This window comes from Chrysemys picta, chromosome 9 (genome assembly GCF_011386835.1).
Source record: "Chrysemys picta bellii isolate R12L10 chromosome 9, ASM1138683v2, whole genome shotgun sequence".
Taxonomy (NCBI): domain Eukaryota; kingdom Metazoa; phylum Chordata; order Testudines; family Emydidae; genus Chrysemys; species Chrysemys picta.
Genome location: NC_088799.1, coordinates 58,323,015 through 58,342,031, shown reverse-complemented (window position 1 = coordinate 58,342,031; position 19,017 = coordinate 58,323,015). Strand labels below are relative to the sequence as shown.

General features: G+C 46.5%; 3 protein-coding genes across 7 annotated transcripts in view; 2 read left to right on the top strand and 1 right to left on the bottom strand.

Moving 5' to 3' along the window:
* Positions 1-1,833: 1,833 nt before the first annotated feature.
* BRCC3 (BRCA1/BRCA2-containing complex subunit 3) lies at positions 1,834-14,143 on the bottom strand. 2 transcript variants are annotated; one of them, XM_008170825.4, is made up of 8 exons: positions 14,004-14,143; positions 12,639-12,758; positions 11,202-11,289; positions 8,939-9,027; positions 7,822-7,877; positions 7,195-7,326; positions 6,360-6,403; positions 1,834-3,953 (listed from the first exon to the last, which is right to left on the bottom strand). In XM_008170825.4, exons 1-8 carry the CDS (start codon positions 14,106-14,108, stop codon positions 3,802-3,804), a joined length of 786 nt encoding a protein of 261 aa, XP_008169047.1. In that variant the 5' UTR covers positions 14,109-14,143; the 3' UTR covers positions 1,834-3,801. The 2 variants fall into 2 exon arrangements, with proteins under 2 accessions (XP_008169047.1, XP_042714676.1); XM_042858742.2 differs by lacking the exon at positions 6,360-6,403.
* Positions 14,144-14,253: 110 nt separating this feature from the next.
* CMC4 (C-X9-C motif containing 4) overlaps positions 14,254-19,017 on the top strand; it is a 32,912-nt gene continuing 28,148 nt past the window's right edge. The window contains exons 1-5 of one of the 4 annotated variants that reach the window (XM_065556299.1): positions 14,257-14,392; positions 15,426-15,544; positions 16,453-16,654; positions 17,128-17,298; positions 17,401-17,591. In XM_065556299.1, coding sequence (XP_065412371.1) covers positions 17,575-17,591 — 17 coding nt within the window. In that variant the 5' untranslated portion in view covers positions 14,257-14,392; positions 15,426-15,544; positions 16,453-16,654; positions 17,128-17,298; positions 17,401-17,574. Of the gene's footprint in view, positions 14,393-15,425; positions 15,545-16,452; positions 16,655-17,127; positions 17,299-17,400; positions 17,592-19,017 lie in introns of all 4 variants that reach the window. The other 3 variants (XM_065556300.1, XM_065556302.1, XM_065556303.1) reach the window with 3 other exon arrangements.
* The window catches only part of MTCP1 (mature T cell proliferation 1), a 32,911-nt gene continuing 28,148 nt past the window's right edge, over positions 14,255-19,017 (top strand). Inside the window, exon 1 of the mRNA XM_065556298.1 lies at positions 14,255-14,392. The gene's annotated coding sequence lies outside the window, so the exon portion shown is untranslated. The remainder of the gene's footprint in view (positions 14,393-19,017) is intronic.

Here is a 19,017-nt window from a genome sequence, read left to right as displayed (position 1 = left end):
GTACGCTGCCCTACTCCCATCTCTAAGCGGGGTAGATCAAAGTGTGCTAGGGAACTCCTAGTGCAGAGCAGTAGGGGCACAGGGACAGTCAGTGCGCAGCAGGCTGGTGCCAGATCGATTTACATCCCAGCTTGCTGCACTGTCCATATAGACAAGCCCTTATAGCAGTAGCATGGTCAAGGATAAACTAGGGTAAACAGAGTTTACTTCTCATTTGGTGAGTATGGAGGTTAGTTTACCCATTTAAAAAAAAAATCATTACACCACACCACTGCCTTATATTAAAAATCCAGACGGGGGCCAGGCTGGAAGAGCATGATTGGAGAGCCACTACAACGGAGACAGAATCCCCAAGGGAGGGAAACCTGACTGATTACAAGTCTCTTCCCTCTCACACTGTTCAAACTCACTGGGCCATTTCCTCATCAGGGAGTGCGTTAATGGAGCTACACGGATTTACAGTACTTGAGGATCTGGGCCTTTGAATTTGTTTTTAACACCAATTTAAATTCAATGACATTTTGGATAAAGGAGGCCTTGACCTTGCATTTGTATCATTAAATAAATGCACACACCAGACCATAAATTCAAATTTTAAAAAATCTTTTGCAGCTCACTATTAGTGTTTGTAAAACACTCACCCACAGTAGTTACCATGCAAGTGTAAAGCATTCTAGCACATGTGGACAATCATGAAATTAGTGGCAAGTTACCAGAAGCTGCATTTCAGCATCCCACTCCAGTAGTATAGCTTAGTGATTGGTTTACTCATGACTAATGAAGTAGCATAGAAGGGGTATAGCAGAGATAACCTGGTCAGGCTTCAACAAGGTAGGAAGCTAGTCCCATTGACTGAAGCATTCATGGCTCCTACCAAACGCCAGCTAGTGAAAAAACTCCATCTGCTGATTCAAACTAAACTGAAAATACAGGAAGTAGGTGGTTCACAATTAGATCATTCGCACCACATTGTACCCACAAAGCTGTGTCTTGATTTATAATTAAGGCTATATTTTAGTCACGGGTATTTTTAGTAAAAGTCATGGACAGGTCACGGTCAGTAAACAAAAATTCATGGCCCGTGATATGTCCATGACTTGTACTATATACCCCTAACTAAAACTCAGGCTGAGGGTGCTCTTGGGGAGGGTCTGTGGGTGCCACAGGTGCTGGGAGGGGGTGGCCCAGGACCCGCGCTGTTGCTGGGAAGAAGACGGCAGGGGGGCACGGCGCGCAGCCTGGGATGCCTGCTGGTGCTTGAGAAGGGTTGGTGGGGCTAGCAGGGTTGGTGGGGCTCCCTACCAGGCGCTGTGTGTTCCTGCAGCTCCTAGCATAAGGGAAGGGTGGGGGGGCTCCCCGTGCTGCCCCCACCACGAGCTCCAATTCCGCAGCTCCCATTGGCCGGGAACCGCAGCCAATGGGAGCTGTGGGGGCAGAGCTGGGGAGCATGGACAGCGCGAAGAGCCCCCTTGTCCCTCCGCCTAGGAGCTGCAAGGAAATGCTGGCCACTTCCGGGGAGCCCCCCAACCCCAAGGTAAGCGCCACCCCACACCTCAAGTCCCTACCCCAACCCCTTCCCACACCCAAACTGACTCAGCAGTGGCTGGTGCTGCTAGCCCAAGGGCTGCCTGATCTGCTCAGGCAGCCCCGGAGACAGCCGCAGTGACCGCTGCGGAAGTCACGGAGATCACAGAAAGTCATGGAATCTGTGACCTCTGTGACAGACACGCAGCCTTATTTATAATCCCTCCATTAGAGACGTGCAGGCACAAACTCATTCTCTGGTTTGAGAGGCTCTTGGGCTCAGAGGACAGACTAAGCAAAGTCTTGAAAGCCTTTGGAGGATGTTTATTGTGATTCTCCTCCCTGAAATGCCAAGGCACTCAGCATGTCAAAACCACGTCAATGAGGAATTATTTTCAACCGAGTAGCTGCTATAAATTCCTGACAATTCCTAATCAATTTTTGCAGGCAAGTACAAACTAAATTCTAGATCATGGGGCAGGATAATATTAATAATAAAACATCTCCTACTTCATACCAGAGTGTGATGTAAGGTTCTTCTGAAAAAACAGACTTCATGCCTCACTTAACTTGTGTTTATCCAATCACAAGAGGATTTGGCGCTTAAGCTTTCACAGGATTGTTTCTATTGATCTATACTACGATGGCAAATGGATCCCTGTTAAATCCTGTTTTATGAAGACCTCCCATTGCTTTTATCATGTCCTTTTTAAAAAGACTTTACCTGAGTGGCCCAGCACTGTGGGTGGGGTAATCCTGGGGGGCAGTTAGGGTGGGCAGTCTCGGGAGGGGGTGGTCAGGGGACAAGGAGCGGGGGGGGGGGGGGGGAGTTGATGGGTTGCAGGTTCTGAGGGGGGCAGGACGTGGGTGGGGGTCAGATGGGGGGGGACGGGGGACAGGGGGCTTGTACTCACTGGGCGGTTCCCTACCAGGCCTTCAGCAGCACTTTGGCAGCGAGTCCTTCACTCGCTCCGACATGCTGCCAAAGACCCAGAGCGAGTGCTATATGCAGCAGGAGGGCCCCTGTATTATGTGCAGTTTATGTTTTTTGAAATGTGAATACTATTTTTTCTGAGCAGCTAATGGTTTCAATTTAACAACCAGAAATACAAGGAGTTTTAACAGAAAGCTTTTAAATATGCAGTTGGTCTCCAAATCACTCTGGGATATGCAAGAGCCCTTGATACAGGCTTCCCCTCAGTAATGGTAGATATTTATGCAGCTGGTGGCGGATGGTAAACCCTGCTTGAAAACCCACTGAGGAGGAAAATGCAAAGGGTAATTTAACACTGAAGTTGAAAATAACTACTGCAAATAAACCTTTGCAATGGATCTCAGGACACAGGAAGGAAAAGTTTTCATCATCTATCACAGCTGCTCTCCCCCCCCCATACTCCTCTCTGTAAAACAATGTCACCCATCCAGTCCAGTTCAACAGTGGGAAGCAGCTCAGTGACCAGTGTACAACTACAGTGAGAGACGATGAAGGAAACCGAACACTCAAACTGCAGCACTCGCACTGTGTTTGGTGCAGCATCCAACTCATTTCCACTCTCAAATTGCCCTTCTTTATTTGGTTTGAAATACAGGAGGCATAAACCTTAAGCCCCCTTCATCTTGGCCGCATCTACCCCCACCCTACCACACGTGCAAGAGTATGCAATCAGTAATCCAGAAAGTTACTGGACATCAAGCCACTACCTGTCAACTGGAGCTACCGAAAGGAGGCAAAATTGGCAGTGTCAAGGGCATAGCACCCTCCCCCCCCACCCTTCTCTGACCATGACTAGCGAGTTGCTTGATTTATTTGCTACAACAGAGAAGTTGTGATTACTGTAGAAATGCAGCTATTACCCCACCCATGATCCTCTGGTTCCAGGCTCCCAGCAATATATATATATAGGAAAAAGATGTGTGTTGAACAACAGGGGAGAGGGGAACCAAATAAATTCACTAGGTATCCCCCTCCTAGAGCTATGGTCTCTTCCCAAGAGTGTGCTGCTGAATCACCCTAGTTAGGGTGGTGCTGGATTGCTCCTTTGTGCACCCAGAGTGGACTTTTCACACAGGCAGCACAAGGCTTTCCAATCTAGCTGGAGACAGATGTGAGCCCTTGGTCATCTTGTGGAAGCGTTCTTGGGAGCTGTCACATGAAGCGAGATGAGAGGAACAAGTAGCATCTTCATAGAAAGGCAAGACAGACCACACATCAGGCACATGTCACTCCTGTCCAATCCAAAAAAAAAAAAAAAAAAAAAAAGGTCTGGGGTTTCCTCTTCACTCCAGGGCAGCTAGTTCTTCCATGAGCTCCTCTTTCTCCCGCTGCAGTTCCTGCACCCGCTGTTTATTCTGCTCCAGTCTGTCCTCCAGCCACTGCAGGAGGGGACCACTGATAGCAGACATCTGGCTGCAGAGATTCTTGGTGAACACTGGAAAAGACACAAAACAACATGTCAGTGCAGGAGGAAGAATCTCTCACCAGGCTGCAGAATTGCAAAGCTTAAGCAGAAAGGTTTCACAACAATATTTCACATTGAGACATCATGGATCCTCACAGGAAAGGGTTAAACAACAGCTACAAGTCCGAGGGGGAGGAGGGGAGAATACTTATAAAAATTATTTAAACCTGAGTTTTAGATGCCCTTTGGGGACATACAATAAAAATTGACATGTAAACAGGCCTAGTGTAGACTGATTGTTTTTCATAGTTAAGGCTGCGGGTTTGTCACGGAGGTCACGGATTCTGTGACTTCTGCAGCAGCCACCCCCTCCCCCCCCCCGCCAATAGCAGCAGGAGTTTGGGTGGGGGGCTCAGGGCTGGGGTGCAGGAGGGGGTGAAGGCTCCAGGCAGCACTTGCTTCGGGGGTCTCCCCAGGGAGGCACAGCCAGGGGGCTCTGCGCACTGCCTCCGCCTGCAGGTACTACGCCCGCAGCTCCCATTGGCCGTAGTTCCCGGCCAATGGGAGCTGTGGAGCCGGCGCTCAGGGAGGAGGCAGTGTGCAGAGCTGCCTGGACATACCTCCGCAAGAGCTGAAAGATGTCGCTGCTTCTGGGGAGGCATGGAGCCGGGTAGGGAGCCTGCAGCTCCACCAACCACCCTCCCAGCACCAGTGGGATCCCTCCCCCCTCCCCCCAGCTACTGTCCCCCTCCCTGACACCCGCAGCGCCCGCCGGGGACCCCTTCCTCCCCCCAAGCACCCGCGGCACTCCCGGGCCAACCCCCTCCCCAAGATTTAGTCAGGGATATATAGTACAACTCATGGACAGGTCACAGGCTGTGAATTTTTGTTTACTGCCCGTGACCTGTCCGTGACTTTTACTACATGACTTTTTACCATGACGAAAACGTAGTCTTATTCATAGTCAATAGGGGAAAGAGTATCTTATATAATGAAAACATATTTTACACTGAAAGTTAGACATAGCATTGGCCACTCTTGTGGTAGAACAACACTCCATCCTATGAAAATCAAAGTTAAATGCTATGGAACTAATAAGACCTAGTTCCCCTCAGTGATGTGTGACCACACAGCAGTCTACGTTGGTGTACCTCACATGCGGAAGCACCAGTAGGTATCCACAGGAATATGGATTGGCCCCCTTTACCCTGATTTTAATTCTGGACCAGCACAGCTCTAAGATTACCCCTGAGGAAATTCTGCGCCAAAAAAATATAAATTCTGCATCCAGTATTTGAAAATTCTGCAAAATTTGTCAATAAATAAATATGGAGGCTCCCCACTGCTATCCTGGAGCACAGACCACTGGCTACATGGAGGTGGGAGATCTCCCTGCAGCCCCGTCCTCTCCCCCCCACCAAGGGGTACGGACTCGGTGGTGAGGCTGCACCCAACCTTGACACAGCGCAAGGGCCGGGCCTGACCCAGAAACATCCTGGGGCCCTCCCCCTCCGCACCAGGCACATCAGGTATGGGCTGGCAGGCTCAGTCGTGAAGAGACTTAGTGTGGGATGATCGAGTTCTGTGTGGAGCATTCTGGGTGTGGGCAGCTCAGTGTGGGGGCCAGATGCGGAGAAGATCTGGATGCACAGGGGTCAATGGGGGCTTCCATGTACAAGCGCAATGGGACTCTGCAGGGAGGTCCAGGTGAAGGTGATTGGGGCTCAGCGGAAGGGGGGGGGTAGAGAAGGGGGCCTGGGGCTCAGCAGTGATTTACCTCTCCACCAGCTGCTCCGGGCCCCTGAAATAATGCACCTGAACTGCTGGAGAGGGGCTCATGACCGCTCTTGTGGCTTCCCTTTGCATCCTCTTCTTATGTTTCCCGTCAGAAAGTCATTTTTCTGAGGGGAAGCTAATAAATCTGCGGGGGCCATGAATTCCCCCAGGAGTAATCTTTAAGATGCATCCATACTACAGTACCCTGTGCTGTTCCAACACCAAGTCCAGTTCTATAATGGTTTAAAACCAAATGGATAAACTGAAGGAGGCCATCCAGTTCATTCCATTTGTGATTTAGCCCACATTAGAAGTCAGTTGCCCCCACCCCTCCAAACACCAGAAATGTAACGAATAATTTGATTCACTACTGAACTCCCCTAGCCCCCAATATAAGAACGGACAAGTTTGAATGTCAGCCAAGCTGCGGAGCAAGACAAACTACATGGCAAGATCAAAACATAGTGCTGAACTTGGGTGAAGTAACCTGTTCACAGGCTGGCTCAATGCTGAACATCTCCAAGTGTATCACCGTGTGTCTACATTGTGGTCTACTGCCCTCTATAGACTGACCAAAAATTACCATTTTTCAAGACCACAAGGTGACTCATATTTCAACTCACAGTCCAGCATCCTTATTCCCAGAAGAGGAACCCTTACCTGAGCCATTGTGAATCTTGGTTACAGAATCTAGATGGGTGAGGCTAAGGGAAAGAACAGAACACAGCTGGTGACAAGACAGCATATTAGGTGAATATTAGGTGAACCTGAATTACTGAAGACAGCCACCTACAAGAGTGTAAAACCACAGGCACTTTGGAACTACTCACCCTTACTTAATGGGAGTTCCACTGCATTGATCACACCGCATCAAACCATGTATTATAATAGAGTATCATGCATTCTCCATGTTGAACTCCACAGACAGAGGCTTATGACAGGAGGGTGGTAATCCTACTAGCATTTGGTCTTATTTCTCAAATACCTTCCCTTTTGATCAGCCATTTTCACTCCTATCACACTTGGATAACCATGATCATGAGAGGCTCATGCAGTTGCCTTAGTATTAGCATCACTGTCATACTATGCAGGCCCCTTACCCTTTTCTAGGCTAGTAGAAGAGTTGCTAGCTGTAGCCTCTCCATCTCTGGGAGTGGGGCCTGAGATACATTCCACTAAGCAAGGATTTGCAGTCTTGTCAGGCTTACAGATGAAAACTTTGGAAGAATTTTTTGAAACTAGTGCCCCTGCAGAGGCACCTCAGGGAGCAGGAGTCATTAACCAGACATATAAACACATAGGATAAAGAGCAGAACTTTAGGACTGAAAGATAGCTTCAAGGCCCCTCATGATACTAGGTGTAGCTACCCCTTTATTTCTTTCTACACTTGTGCTCTGCTCAGGATAAAGGACTATGAGGGTCAAGTATATTAACTTTAAAAGCTATTGTCATCAACTAGACCCTCTGGTGCTGTGGGACCCTGACTCCCCCTACCTGTGAATTCTCCTGTATGCATCTTGCTCCTCCTGGCACAAGATCTTGGGCAGCTCCACCGCCGATTCCAGGCACACTTTGCCAATGGTGTCATGGGGAACAACATGAATAGGAATTTCAATCCTCTCATACCTGCAAGATGATCACGTGCAAGTTATCATACCTTGTGGTCTGCTGCTTTAGACAGTCATATATTCCATACAGCAGTAACGGCTTGCCCAACAGTGACATCACCATAGCTTTGCTGCCGGGCAGGCTTGCTCGTGCTGACTGACATTCGAGAAGCAGTTTGTAATGGTACTCATTACCCAGTTTAGGAATGGGAAAAGAGAGTAACTAGGAAGTCAGCATTGGCGAAAGCCCGATAAGCGTACGAACACTAAGGCTCCTATGGCTTAGATTCCCCTTTAGAAATTTGTCCACTTTCAAGCGGAAATGAGACCTCCTTTACGCTTCCATAATTACTGGGATTGACACAACATTTAGTTCTATGTTCAGATGATCAAACAATAATAGTACTACTCATTTAAGTTACCAAGGAAAGCTGACAATTAAAAGGAGACAGAAGGGACTGATCATTTCTCTCCTGTGAGATGAATGTTAAGAAGCTTTTCAGACAGTACTTACTCTGAGCTCTTCTGAGCCTGAATTGACTGGAAACAGGTGTAGAGTATCCGGCCCGTCTAAAAGAATCAGGAGAGATAAACATCAGACTATGGGCAATGAGAGCTCACTTGAAATCCAAACTTTCAAATAATACTTTCCCTGAGGGTTCAAATGTACCACTTTTTGGTGAGGGAGGAGGAATGAAAAATTCTTAATAAGCAAATACTGAGACACTCACGCAGTGGTTCTCAAACTTTTGTACTGGTCACCCCTTTCACATAGCAAGCCTCTGAGTGCAACCCCCCCCTTATAAATTAAAAACACTTTTTTATATATTTAACACCATTATAAATGCTGGAGGCAAAGCGAGGTTTGGGGTGGAGGCTGACAGCTCGCGACCCCCCATGTAATAACCTCGCAACCCCCTGAAGGGTCCCAACCCCCGGTTTGAGAATCCCTGCACTACAGACTATATTAACTATCATATGAAAACTCTTAAATCAGAACCATCTGATTAAATCAACAAAAACCTGGAAAACCTGGTCAAAGGCAACATTTCATTCCCAGTTCATCCCAACTGTTAGCCTCTCACAGGGGACAATGATGTTAGACAAGACACTCTGAACTAATTAGACACAACAGGCCTGAAAGACAGGACAAAAAAAAGTCTATACTGAATGGAATGTGTTATTGTGGTGCAGTAAGTTACTTTTTGATGCACACCATTCTGTCTGCTGGTGTTTGAGCTCTGGGACCAGAGCTACGAAACAATCTATAGGCTGCAGAATTCTACTGGGGGAATTTTCAAATGCACCAACCCTGAAAACTATCATTTCCCATCAAGTTTTCTTGCTACATTTGACAATTATAAATTGGAGCTAAACACAAGTTTGCTTCCTCCAGAGCATCTTCTCTAACCACATTCAACTGTAGCATTGTGACCAAACCAGCCTGGAGATTAATTTACATCTGTGCTGCATTTACATTGATTACATTCCAGCAGGCCCCTGACCCAACTCCAGAGTGAACCCTTATTTCAGATACCATTCAGAGTTAAACGTAAGACTTCACCTCTGCATCAAAGCTGAAGCTTCAAACTGGCATATGAAGGGTTTCTCTCCATTTGCAAGTTGCCTACCTTTGTGTTCTTGTCCTCAATGAAACAGGAGAAGATGAGCCCCACAAAGCCCTGGTCCATCATCTGATACATGGCTTGAGTGCGAACATCTGCAGGTGTGAATGAAAACAAAATAAACAGGCTGCTGCTAAGCAGTGAAGGACTGTGCCCATCACCTGAAACACCAGGCAAAGACTTGCCATCTTTCCAGATAATAGTCTTTATTTTCATTCTAGTCAAATGATTTTTTGGGGGGAGGTATTTTAAAAAGAATAGCTCTCCATGTCCAAAAAATAGCCAGCTTTAAAGGAATATTTAAAAGTTTCCAGTAACGATCTAACACAAAACAAGGCTAAAATGCTAATGTTCTATCTTTAAAATCCTATATATAAAATATGCAATATGAAATAATGAAGTAAAAAGTCAGCCTGATAACATTACCCCTGGGGGAATTCTGTGCCAAAAAATTAAAAATGCTGTAAAAAATTAAAAATTCTGCACAATTCTGCATATTTTATTTGTCAAAATAACACAATATAATTACACCAGTTTCAATTATTTTTGGTCATTTATTTCAAAATACCTGTCAGCAAGTATGTCTGTAACAATACAGACAACAAAAAAGATTCAGGAAATGTTTTTTGACAAATAGATTCCTTACTAGGCATATTAATACAGAATTCTGAGTAATAATTCATTTAAACTACAATACAGAACCGTATTTCCCACACCCCTCAGAAGCAGTGAACAGGCCTGTGGGAGTCAGGGGTAATGGAGGAGCTGAGGGAGAGGGAAGTAAATTGCTGGGAAGGAGCCTGGGTGTGAACTTGGAGGGTTGTTGGGTATGGGTGGGAAAAGTATGGGAGGCGGGAGGGATTGTTAGGGAGCTTCCCCCATGCAGACCCTGGCTGACCACTAGCCGCTTCCATTCAGTCAGGCACATCTGCCCCGTCCCTATGTGTTCCTGCACCCCATGTATCCTTGCACCTCTTGTGCATGTGTCCCTCCACTCCCACTCAGACACCCACTCACCTCCATCCTCATGTGGCCCTGCACACCCTCCCCCATCCCCATGTGTCTCTGTGCCCCCACCCAACCACCCCGTCCCTATGTGTCTCTGCACACCCCCATCTCCATGTGTCTGTGCCCCCACTAAGCCACCCTCTGTCCTTATGTGGCTCTGCACCCCCTCCCCCATCACCATGTGGCCCTGCACCTCTCTCCTCCCTGTGCCTCCACTCCCATTCTGCCTCTTCCCCAGTCTGTCCTCCCCAACTAGCCCTTATGAGCCCGTCTGACCCCTCCAGCACCCCCATGCTGTCTGTCTCCCCATAGCCCGTCTCCTAACCTGGGCCGACAGGTGCTGCGAAGAAGGCAGGCTCTTTCTCTGCCCTAGATGGCCGGGAGCTGCTGCTGCTGTGTTCTATCACCACAGTGCCCTCTGGTGGGCAAAGTGGAAATGTAGCAACATTTTTGTGCAGAAAAAAAGCTTCTGCCGAAAATTAAAAATATGCATGGCTCATAATTATGCACACGCGCAGTAGCAGAGATTTTCCCCGGGGAGTATAACATGTATCCAGACAGGCAGATCAAAGCAATGACCAGACACCCAAGCAGATTTCAACAGCTCTTTTGAAGAAGCATTGTTCTCTTGTTATAGCATACACATCCATGTACAGTAGAACCTCAGAGTTAGGAACAACAGACCAGTCAATCACACACTTCATTTGGAACTGGAAGTTACACAATCAGGCAGTAGCAGAGCCCCCCCGGGTGCGCAAAAAAAAAAGCAAATACAGTACAGTATTGTGTTAAACGTAAACTACTAAAAAAGATAGAGCATATTTCTTCTGCATAGTACTGTTTCAAAGCTGTATTAAGTCAATGTTTAGTTGTAAACTTTTGAAAGAACCATAAACATTTGTTCAGAGTTATGAACATTTCAGATTTAAGAACAACCTCCATTCCCGAGGCATTCATAACTCTGATGTTCTACTGTACAACTAGAAAAAATAAAGACATCCAAAGAGCTTTGAGTATCTCCTTCTGTTCCTTGTGTTTCTGATTACAGCTCTGAACTTGCTGTCTTGAAAAACACCTAGAAACAGACTTTGCCTACTTTAGGAATCCAGAGGACTTCCCATTTTAGATAATTTGAAGGTAGGGAAAAATGTGGGATTAAAAACTTCAACAGTATCACTTTAACAAAAAAAATTGGTCAAAGTGGTATTGTTCACAATGAAGCACATGTCCATATGAAGCTCTGGGCTGAGATACTTCTTACCCACATGAGACGGCCATACAGTTATGTGTGGATGAGAATGATACCAGCCCACAACCCTCATGGGACGTCCTGTAATCTCAGCCAATCTGTGTGTCAGTCAAGGTACTTTCAAAACAGTGATAGAGCAGAAGAGACTATATGTCCCTTGTGCAAGTTAAATAATAACCACGGGGCAGAATCCAAACATGGCCCTCAAGGGATAATTTGATATTAGTACATTAAAGGGAAGAATGACAGGTGATGGTGTGTGTTGAAACAGTCTTCCTCGTAGCCACATCCTCACAGATGTAACACTTCCTTGAACAGAAGCAATGTGCATTTGTACATAGAAATGCATGACAACAATTGCTAGTAAGCTACCCAAAGAATCCGACTCTTGCCGTTAAAAAGATTACATGTAAAAAGGGCTTTTCAAATACACCAAACCTGAAAACACAAGCCTATTAACCTTTCATTTGCTACGAAGTTTTCTTGCTGCATTTGCCAATTCTAAAAGTGAAAGGTGAGCTTTCTTCAAAATACAAAGGCAATCTTAAACTAGAACTCCAGGGATTAGTTATAATACTTTGGGTGTTAGTCTAAACATTCTCTCCTCTATTTGGCACTGGTGAGGCCTCATCTGGAATACTGTGTCCAGTTTTGGGCCCCCCCACTACAGAAAGGATGTGGACAAATTGGACACGATCCAGCACAGGGCAACAAAAATGATTAGGGGGCTGGGACACATGACTTATGAGGAGAGGCTGAGGGAACTGGGCTTATTTAGTCTGAAGAAGAGAAGAATGAGGGGGGGGATTTGATAGCAGCCTTCCACTGCCTGAAGGGAGTTCCAAAGAGGATGGAGCTAGGCTGTTCAGTGGTGCCAGACGACAGAACAAGGAGCAATGGTCTCAAGTTGCAGTGGGGGAGGTCTAGGTCGGATATTAGGAAAAACTATTTCACTAGGAGGGTGGTGAAGGACTGGAATGGGTTACCTAGGGAGATGTTGGAATTTCCATCCTTAGAGGTTTTAAGGCCCAGCTTGACAAAGCCCTGGCTGGGATGATTTAGTTGAAGTCGGTCCTGCTTTGAGCAGGAGGTTGGAGCAGATGACCTCCTGAGATCTCTTCCAATCCTTATCTTCTATGATCTTCTCTACCCATATTAAAAACTGAAGCATTGAATATATTTCTGACAAAACCAAGTGATCAAGAACAATGGGTAATTACAATATGGTTCCATCACATAATTCAAAAAGTGTGGAAAGAGACTGCAGCAGTGGAGAGCTGTAGCACAGCCTCCCAGGCAGAGTATGTGAAAAGGTGGTAGGCATCTTTATATTAACTACAATAAACCAAGGGTGGTACTGAAACCATACGGGTTTGAGGTTTAGAAACCTTGTTGATAAAGCTTCCTACTGAACACAGCCCTTTCTGGCTAGTCTCTATAAAAGGATATCTCTGCTTCAGTAGAAGCAGCTGAAAGCTGCTCCGGAGAAATCTCCACTCGATCCTTCCTCTTATCTGAACGGCGCAGGATAATCACAGAATGAATATGAACAATTCTGCTGGTGTCGACCTAATAATAAATGAGAGAGCAAGAATCACTCATCTCTCTCAGTGAACCAACTTCTCAATGAGAGTGCTATCACGTCTTTACTAAAAAAGCATGCTTTCCAGCTTAGATCTCTTAAAACATAGGGATAGGTTTTTCAGTGGATTACTTATTCTAGGTTTTCACTTCTGAAACCAGGAATTTAAAATTCTTGAAGCCATGAGCTTAGGGTGTCACACCAATCTCACAGCTGAATTGGCACAAGTGGCTGACTACTGAAAAGACAGCCAAGACGAGAGTAGCCAGATGTAGGCTCCAGAGCAAGAGTGAGGCACATTATTACCAGAGCTGTGCAAGAAATGCTTAAGCAGAACATGTCTAAACTATGCCAGCTTTGGTCATTGCTATTATTTCTTCAGTTCCCTGAGGATCAGGTTCACCGGTGAAGCTAGAATTTAGCAAGTTTATTTTTGTGTAAAGATGTAACTTAATTACATGTTTTTATGCATATTTCACTTTTAGGGTCAATCAGGGCATGAAAAGCCTACCCAACATCCACTCTCTCAAAAAAGAAGCCTACTTATCAAGTCAAAACACACAGCCCTTTCCTGCAGGCCAGACACTCACCTGCTGCTTTGACTTGGTACATGAAGAAATGGTCTCTTATTGGCTAGACTCTGCACATCCCCCAACCCTGAATTAATGCTGGTACTCTCAAGCAAACACTAGTCAATGCTGCACCCAGAAAATACACACCTTATCAGTTAGCATTGGGTCATCCCCCACTAACAAGTCCATGTTGTCCCCCAACCAGTAAATTACAGCCCCCCCACCCCAACAGATAAAGAGCCCCTTGTCCCTAAATCTCAGAGTCCTACACTGGGGCAGCAGGACCTCTGGACACATACACAGATCCTTTTGGGGGGGATGGCACGGTACTACTAACAAGCACCCCATACACACACAGACCTTTCTCCTAGAGAGGGGGAATGTGGTTAGGCCCCCGCTCCAGCAGGGCGTATTAGTTCTAACGGTAGTGGCTGTCCTTCTCCCTAGCAAGAGCAGAGGCACTGGAACGGTCTCCCCGAGGTAGGGGACACCCCACCCCCTAGTCTATATCGGGGGGGGCAGGCTGGCATCCCCGGTGTGGGGGACACATCCAGCCCCTCGCCTATGCGGAGCAGAGATGGCCAGGCACCCGCTGGGGGACACTCCTGCACACCCAGCGCCCGGGCTCTGGGGCCCGCCTGCCCGCGGCCCGGCCGGTACCTCCCCGATGCACAGCCCCATGACCTCCTCCTTCTCGGTGCTCAGCGCGTGGTTGAGGCAGACCAGGAAGGCGTCCGCCTCCAGGTGCACAGCCTGCACCGCCATATTAGCAGCGCCACCCCACCCCGGAAGCGCGGGTCACGCCGTACCCAAGAGCCGGCACTTCGCGGCCAATCCCAGCGCAGCCTGAAAAGTCAACAGCCAATGGCAGTCTCTAGGGGCAGTTCAACTTCCGGTCAGGATATCGGAAGCGCCGGGCTACATGTTTGAGCTGAGGCAATTCGGTTCCGGCGCTTCGAACCCTTCGCTGTGGGCTGCGGAGAGCAGAGTCCGCGGGCGGGGGCAGTGTGCACTGGCGCTGGGTCTCCGAACCGCCCGGGGCCCAGGAGGTACAGAGGAAGGGTGGACAGGAGGAGGGGTTTGAGCAGCGCACACGGTGATGGCCGTTAGCTGGCTGGGGGCTGCAAGTAGGTCACTAGGAGGGGGCGGGGCAGGGCAGGGCGTCTCCTCAGCTGCATGTGTCCCGCTGGGGCCGGGCTGGCTGCCCCCTCTCCCCCCCCCCCCCCCCCCCCCGGCTAGGCCATTTCTAGGAAGGAGGCAGCCGATGTCTCAGTGAAACACAGGAAGTCGGGGGCGAATGTGGGGGCCCGCCCTCCAGTGTGCAGAGGGATCGGCTCCCCCCACTCCCATGGGGGAAAAACAGGGAGGGAGACTAAGGAGAGGCCTTGCAGGCCCCTGGGGACATTGGGGGCTGCACCCCCCCCAATAACTCCTGCCAGGGATAGCGGGGCACAATGGGGGCAGTGTACCCTGTCAGGGGCAGCTTTGCCATTGGCAGCTAGGGTGCTGGGTGAGGATCATGCCCTACCTCGCTCAAAACAGGGGTGGGCAAAGACTGGGCAACTGGCTTGCATCTGACACGCCTGGAATGCAGTGCCCCCATGCCCGTAGCCCTGGCTCATTCACTTGCGGGGAGGCGGAGACTCTAATTTGGCAGAGGTTTCAAGGTAGATTTTAAAGTCTCACGGTGAAGGGGTTCAATTGCCTTTGGGCATCAGTGAGCTATACCCTGAGAGGGTCTGTCCCCCACTGGATCCCCTTGTGAAGCCCTTTTGCACCTGAATTGCATGCTTACTGTGACTTCAGCTTCATGCCCTCCAGTAGTCTGGTGGCCAAGGGCTGGTAAATGGCTGCACAGTGATCAGAAAGCATTGATGGGGATGGTTCTGCATGGGGGGAGGCCAGTAATGCCAAGTGAATCTGCAACATATTTTGCCTTCAAATGCCATAATTTCTCCTCCCCTTTTATATCTACCTGTGATCATCCTCTCCTGCTTCTTGGCTACCGTACCCTATTTCTGCCTTGCTCTTTCCTTTCTGTGCCCCATTTGCCTACCTCTTATCTGATCCCATCAAACCTAGATCTTCCATTCCTAACTTCTGCTCAACTCTCTGAATGATGAACCTCTTCTATCCCTGAATAATTTGAGCAGAGTGGAAAGCTGTCTGTCAGAGGCCTCTGCTCTATGCAAGTACTCCAGGTAGAGTTGAGTGGTTAAATTAGTGGTTAAATGTGTTGAAATACTGGATGGCTCACCTGACTCATGGCTTTTTCATGTATGGCTGGTTTAGGGTTGATGGGCTATATTTTCAGATGAGCTTAGTTCCCATATAGGCGCCTAAACGAAATGGCTATATTTTTAAATCAGCACCAAACAGATTCTGATGAAAATAATAGGAGGTGCAGAATGCTGCAAACTTTTGAAAAACTGGCCACTTACTAAAGGACCTAAATGGTAGCTGAACTCTTCTGAAAATCTGACCTGACCCCCTTCTTGAAATACAATTTAGTACAATTAACAACTACAAAATGTTTCACGTGGGCACAGACTGTTTAGCACTCAATGAACTGTAGCTCTGGCAATTGTCTGAGATGCAGCTAGAACAATTTCTTCATCTTACAATAAATAATTTACAAGGAATCAATCTTAAAAGCTAATAAATTATGTTTATTACACGATCTAGCTCTCCTACCAACCATTTTCATGCCTATACGTGAAAGCCACTGGTGTCCTAGAACTCCTTTAAACTTCAATGGCCTGATACTGAGATGGGCTGAACATCTGCACTCCTCTCTGCAAACATATTGATTAGGACATAGGATCAATGATGATAGATTCTTTAATTCTGAAAATTTCAGGCTGAATAATGGTTCTGTTTAGAGTGTGGAACAATATGGGGCCAAACCACATTGTGTAGAAAATAAGGAACAGTTCTTATATTGTAAAATAAATAGTAAGTAACCTTATGTCTCCTTTCTGCTGCCGCTTCCTGTAAGCGGTTTGATTGCCTTCTCGGTATAATCAAGAATAGGAGTTTTGTATGTTTTCTCCCTTCAAGTTATTCTCAAGGTTTTAGATATGAATCTCCCTGCTCTTTACTTTTTCAGATCACATCCATGTTTCTCTTCTGCGTTAGCTTTTTTGTTTTTAAAGAAAGATATTTCTTACTCCAGTTCCATGTCCTCAAGACCAAGCTGTCACTAACTGGGAATCTTGTTGGCAGCCTCACACAAGAGGGACAGGACTGTGTGGGCCATGGGGACTGAATTCACCTGTGGAATTCAGGGCAGAGTTGGAGCACATTTCTGGGTCAGTAAATAGTCTGGAAGCATGTGCAATTCTATGGGTAAATTAATGACAGAAAGGTAAGGGAGGTGTCACTTGATTTCATAAAAATCTACAGGATCATAATTTCAATGCTGTCACCCTCTGAAGCATGGTAGGGGGGGACTCACTCTCCCTCCCCACCCCACTCCGCTCCAGGTCCTCCAGTTGGTGGAATTTTTGATAATACATTGTCATCAGAAATGGGTTAAGTTGGATATCATTTGAAAGCCCTTTCTTTCACAAACACAAGGGTACCCAACATGACAAACCTAGAACAATTGTGTAGCTATACATTAGAGAAAATGTTTAAAAGTCAACTTTTAAAAATTATACTTTAACACAGGCATGTCAAACATGCAGCCCTCACAAAGCTAAATCATGGCCCTTGACTGACAGTGCTGTGTCATCAGTTAATGCCAGAACTGGATACCTGATTAATTTTTTTGATGTTACAGATTACTATAAATTGAAGGAGTACTTCGAGTTGATTTGCCATCATCGGCAAAAAAGAAGCAGTTCAGTTGTATTGATTATCGGCTTTGTTTTTTATGCCAAAAGAGTTGTAATGAGGCACTGGTTAAGATGTCAGCATCGAGTCAGAAATTACTGGAATCCATCTGCAAATGGTATGCACATTGTTACATAACATACATTATATAATTTAATTACAATCCCAAAGTAATTTATTACGAAATCCTTGTTTTTACTTTGGTCTTGATTATTTTTAGGCATTAGTGTGGAGATAGAGTACCATGTAGTAACTGCATCTTTGGAGAATACCACCGTGGAGAACTGGGCTAAACACAATGCTTCAGTGGCACCTCACATGGTTATAAGAAGTGTGCCCATAAGGCTGGAGAGAAAGTACATCAAGCACCCAGGAAAATGTTGAAGATGCCAGGATGAGTGCCATCTGTGGGCAAGTCTTTGCTGTTCTTTATTTGATCTGTCAGGACTGCTAATTGACGTTTGTACCTCACAGCACTGGAAGACCTTGTTAAATACTTCTTTGCTTTAGATTTAACCAGCTATACTGTGATGATTGCCTGGTACCTCCCTGAAATAAGAGGTGTAGAAAAATGGAGGAATTTTGAAAAGGAAATTGGGTTGTTAAAAGGCCGTCAGCTCCCTTCTGTGCACTTGGTTCAGATGAAGCCCTAGAACATAAAAACAGAGCAAGGAAAGTGAAGGGGGGTAGAGTGGGCATAACACAGTATCCAAAGGCTCTTTCACAGTTTTTCCTGACAAATCCAGAACTCCATCCATCAAGTTTTGAATGAAACATTTGGCATAGCTGGGATGACTTCCCCAGAAAAAAACAAGCACCATCTAAATTAATTAGGTGCAGTTAAATGCCAAGACGGGGCAATTTAAAAAATAATAATAATAATAAAAAATGGAGATATCCTATCTCTTAGAATTGGAAGGGACCTTGAAAGGTCATCGAGTCCAGCCCCCTGCCTTCACTAGCAGGACCAAGTACTGATTTTGCCGCAGATCCCTAAGTGGCCCCCTCAAGGATTGAACTCACAACCCTGGGTTTAGCAGGCCAACGTTCAAACCACTGAGCTGTCCCTCCCGCCCCCATCCCCCAGGATGGCAACCTGTTTGGGCCGGAGCTCATTAATATTATGATAAAAGCAGTCTTCAGTGATGAGATAGCTGAAGATGTCAGTCAAATGCATACTTTTGGTCATGATTTGTATGAAACCTTTAAAACCCAAAGAATTATCCCAGGCTCTTTCAATCTATGGGCTCCAGTCAAGAAGAACAGACTAAAGGTGTGCTCTTTTATATATGAGATAAAGTCAGAGTGAAGGTGGCAGGGATGATGACTGAGTTAACCACATAGGACACTGTTTGCACTTCTCCTGGTTGTGTCCAGATCTCAAAATGATATTGGCATGTGAGACTTCGGAAATGTAATAGTTCTCAGTGGTACCACAATTGATGTTTTAATGTGATAGAACAATGCATATGTACCAGGCAAAAAGCAAACTAATGCACATCTTCCATTGTGTTCCTAAGCCACCACCTATTAACAATTTGGCCAGGACCTTATACCAGCAGAGACCTTTCAGCATAGCAATCATAGATGCTATGGTTGAGGTATATGCTCTCAACAAACCAGAAACTGTTAATACCTGCCACGATTTGGCTGAACACTTCATTATGAGGCTACAGAGAAAATACTGGATGTATTACGAAGTCCATCTTGCATTTGACACGTATGCAGAGAAAGCAATGAAAAATATTACCAGGCAGAAGAGACTCCATGGTATTACAATTGTCCAATACAAAATAATTGACTCCACAACTTCTCCAATGTCACAATGGAAGGTTGA

Bases quoted from the DNA above. Each gene is read 5' to 3' on its own strand.
- BRCC3 (XM_008170825.4), bottom strand. From the start codon at position 14,108: ATGGCGGTGCAGGCTGTGCACCTGGAGGCGGACGCCTTCCTGGTCTGC. The intron at 9,028-11,201 runs GTAAGAAGTATC...TCACACCTGCAG, and splicing joins TGTATGGCCGTCTCATGTGG to ATGTTCGCACTCAAGCCATG. The intron at 7,327-7,821 runs GTAAGTACTGTC...ATCATCTTGCAG, and splicing joins CAGGCTCAGAAGAGCTCAGA to GTATGAGAGGATTGAAATTC.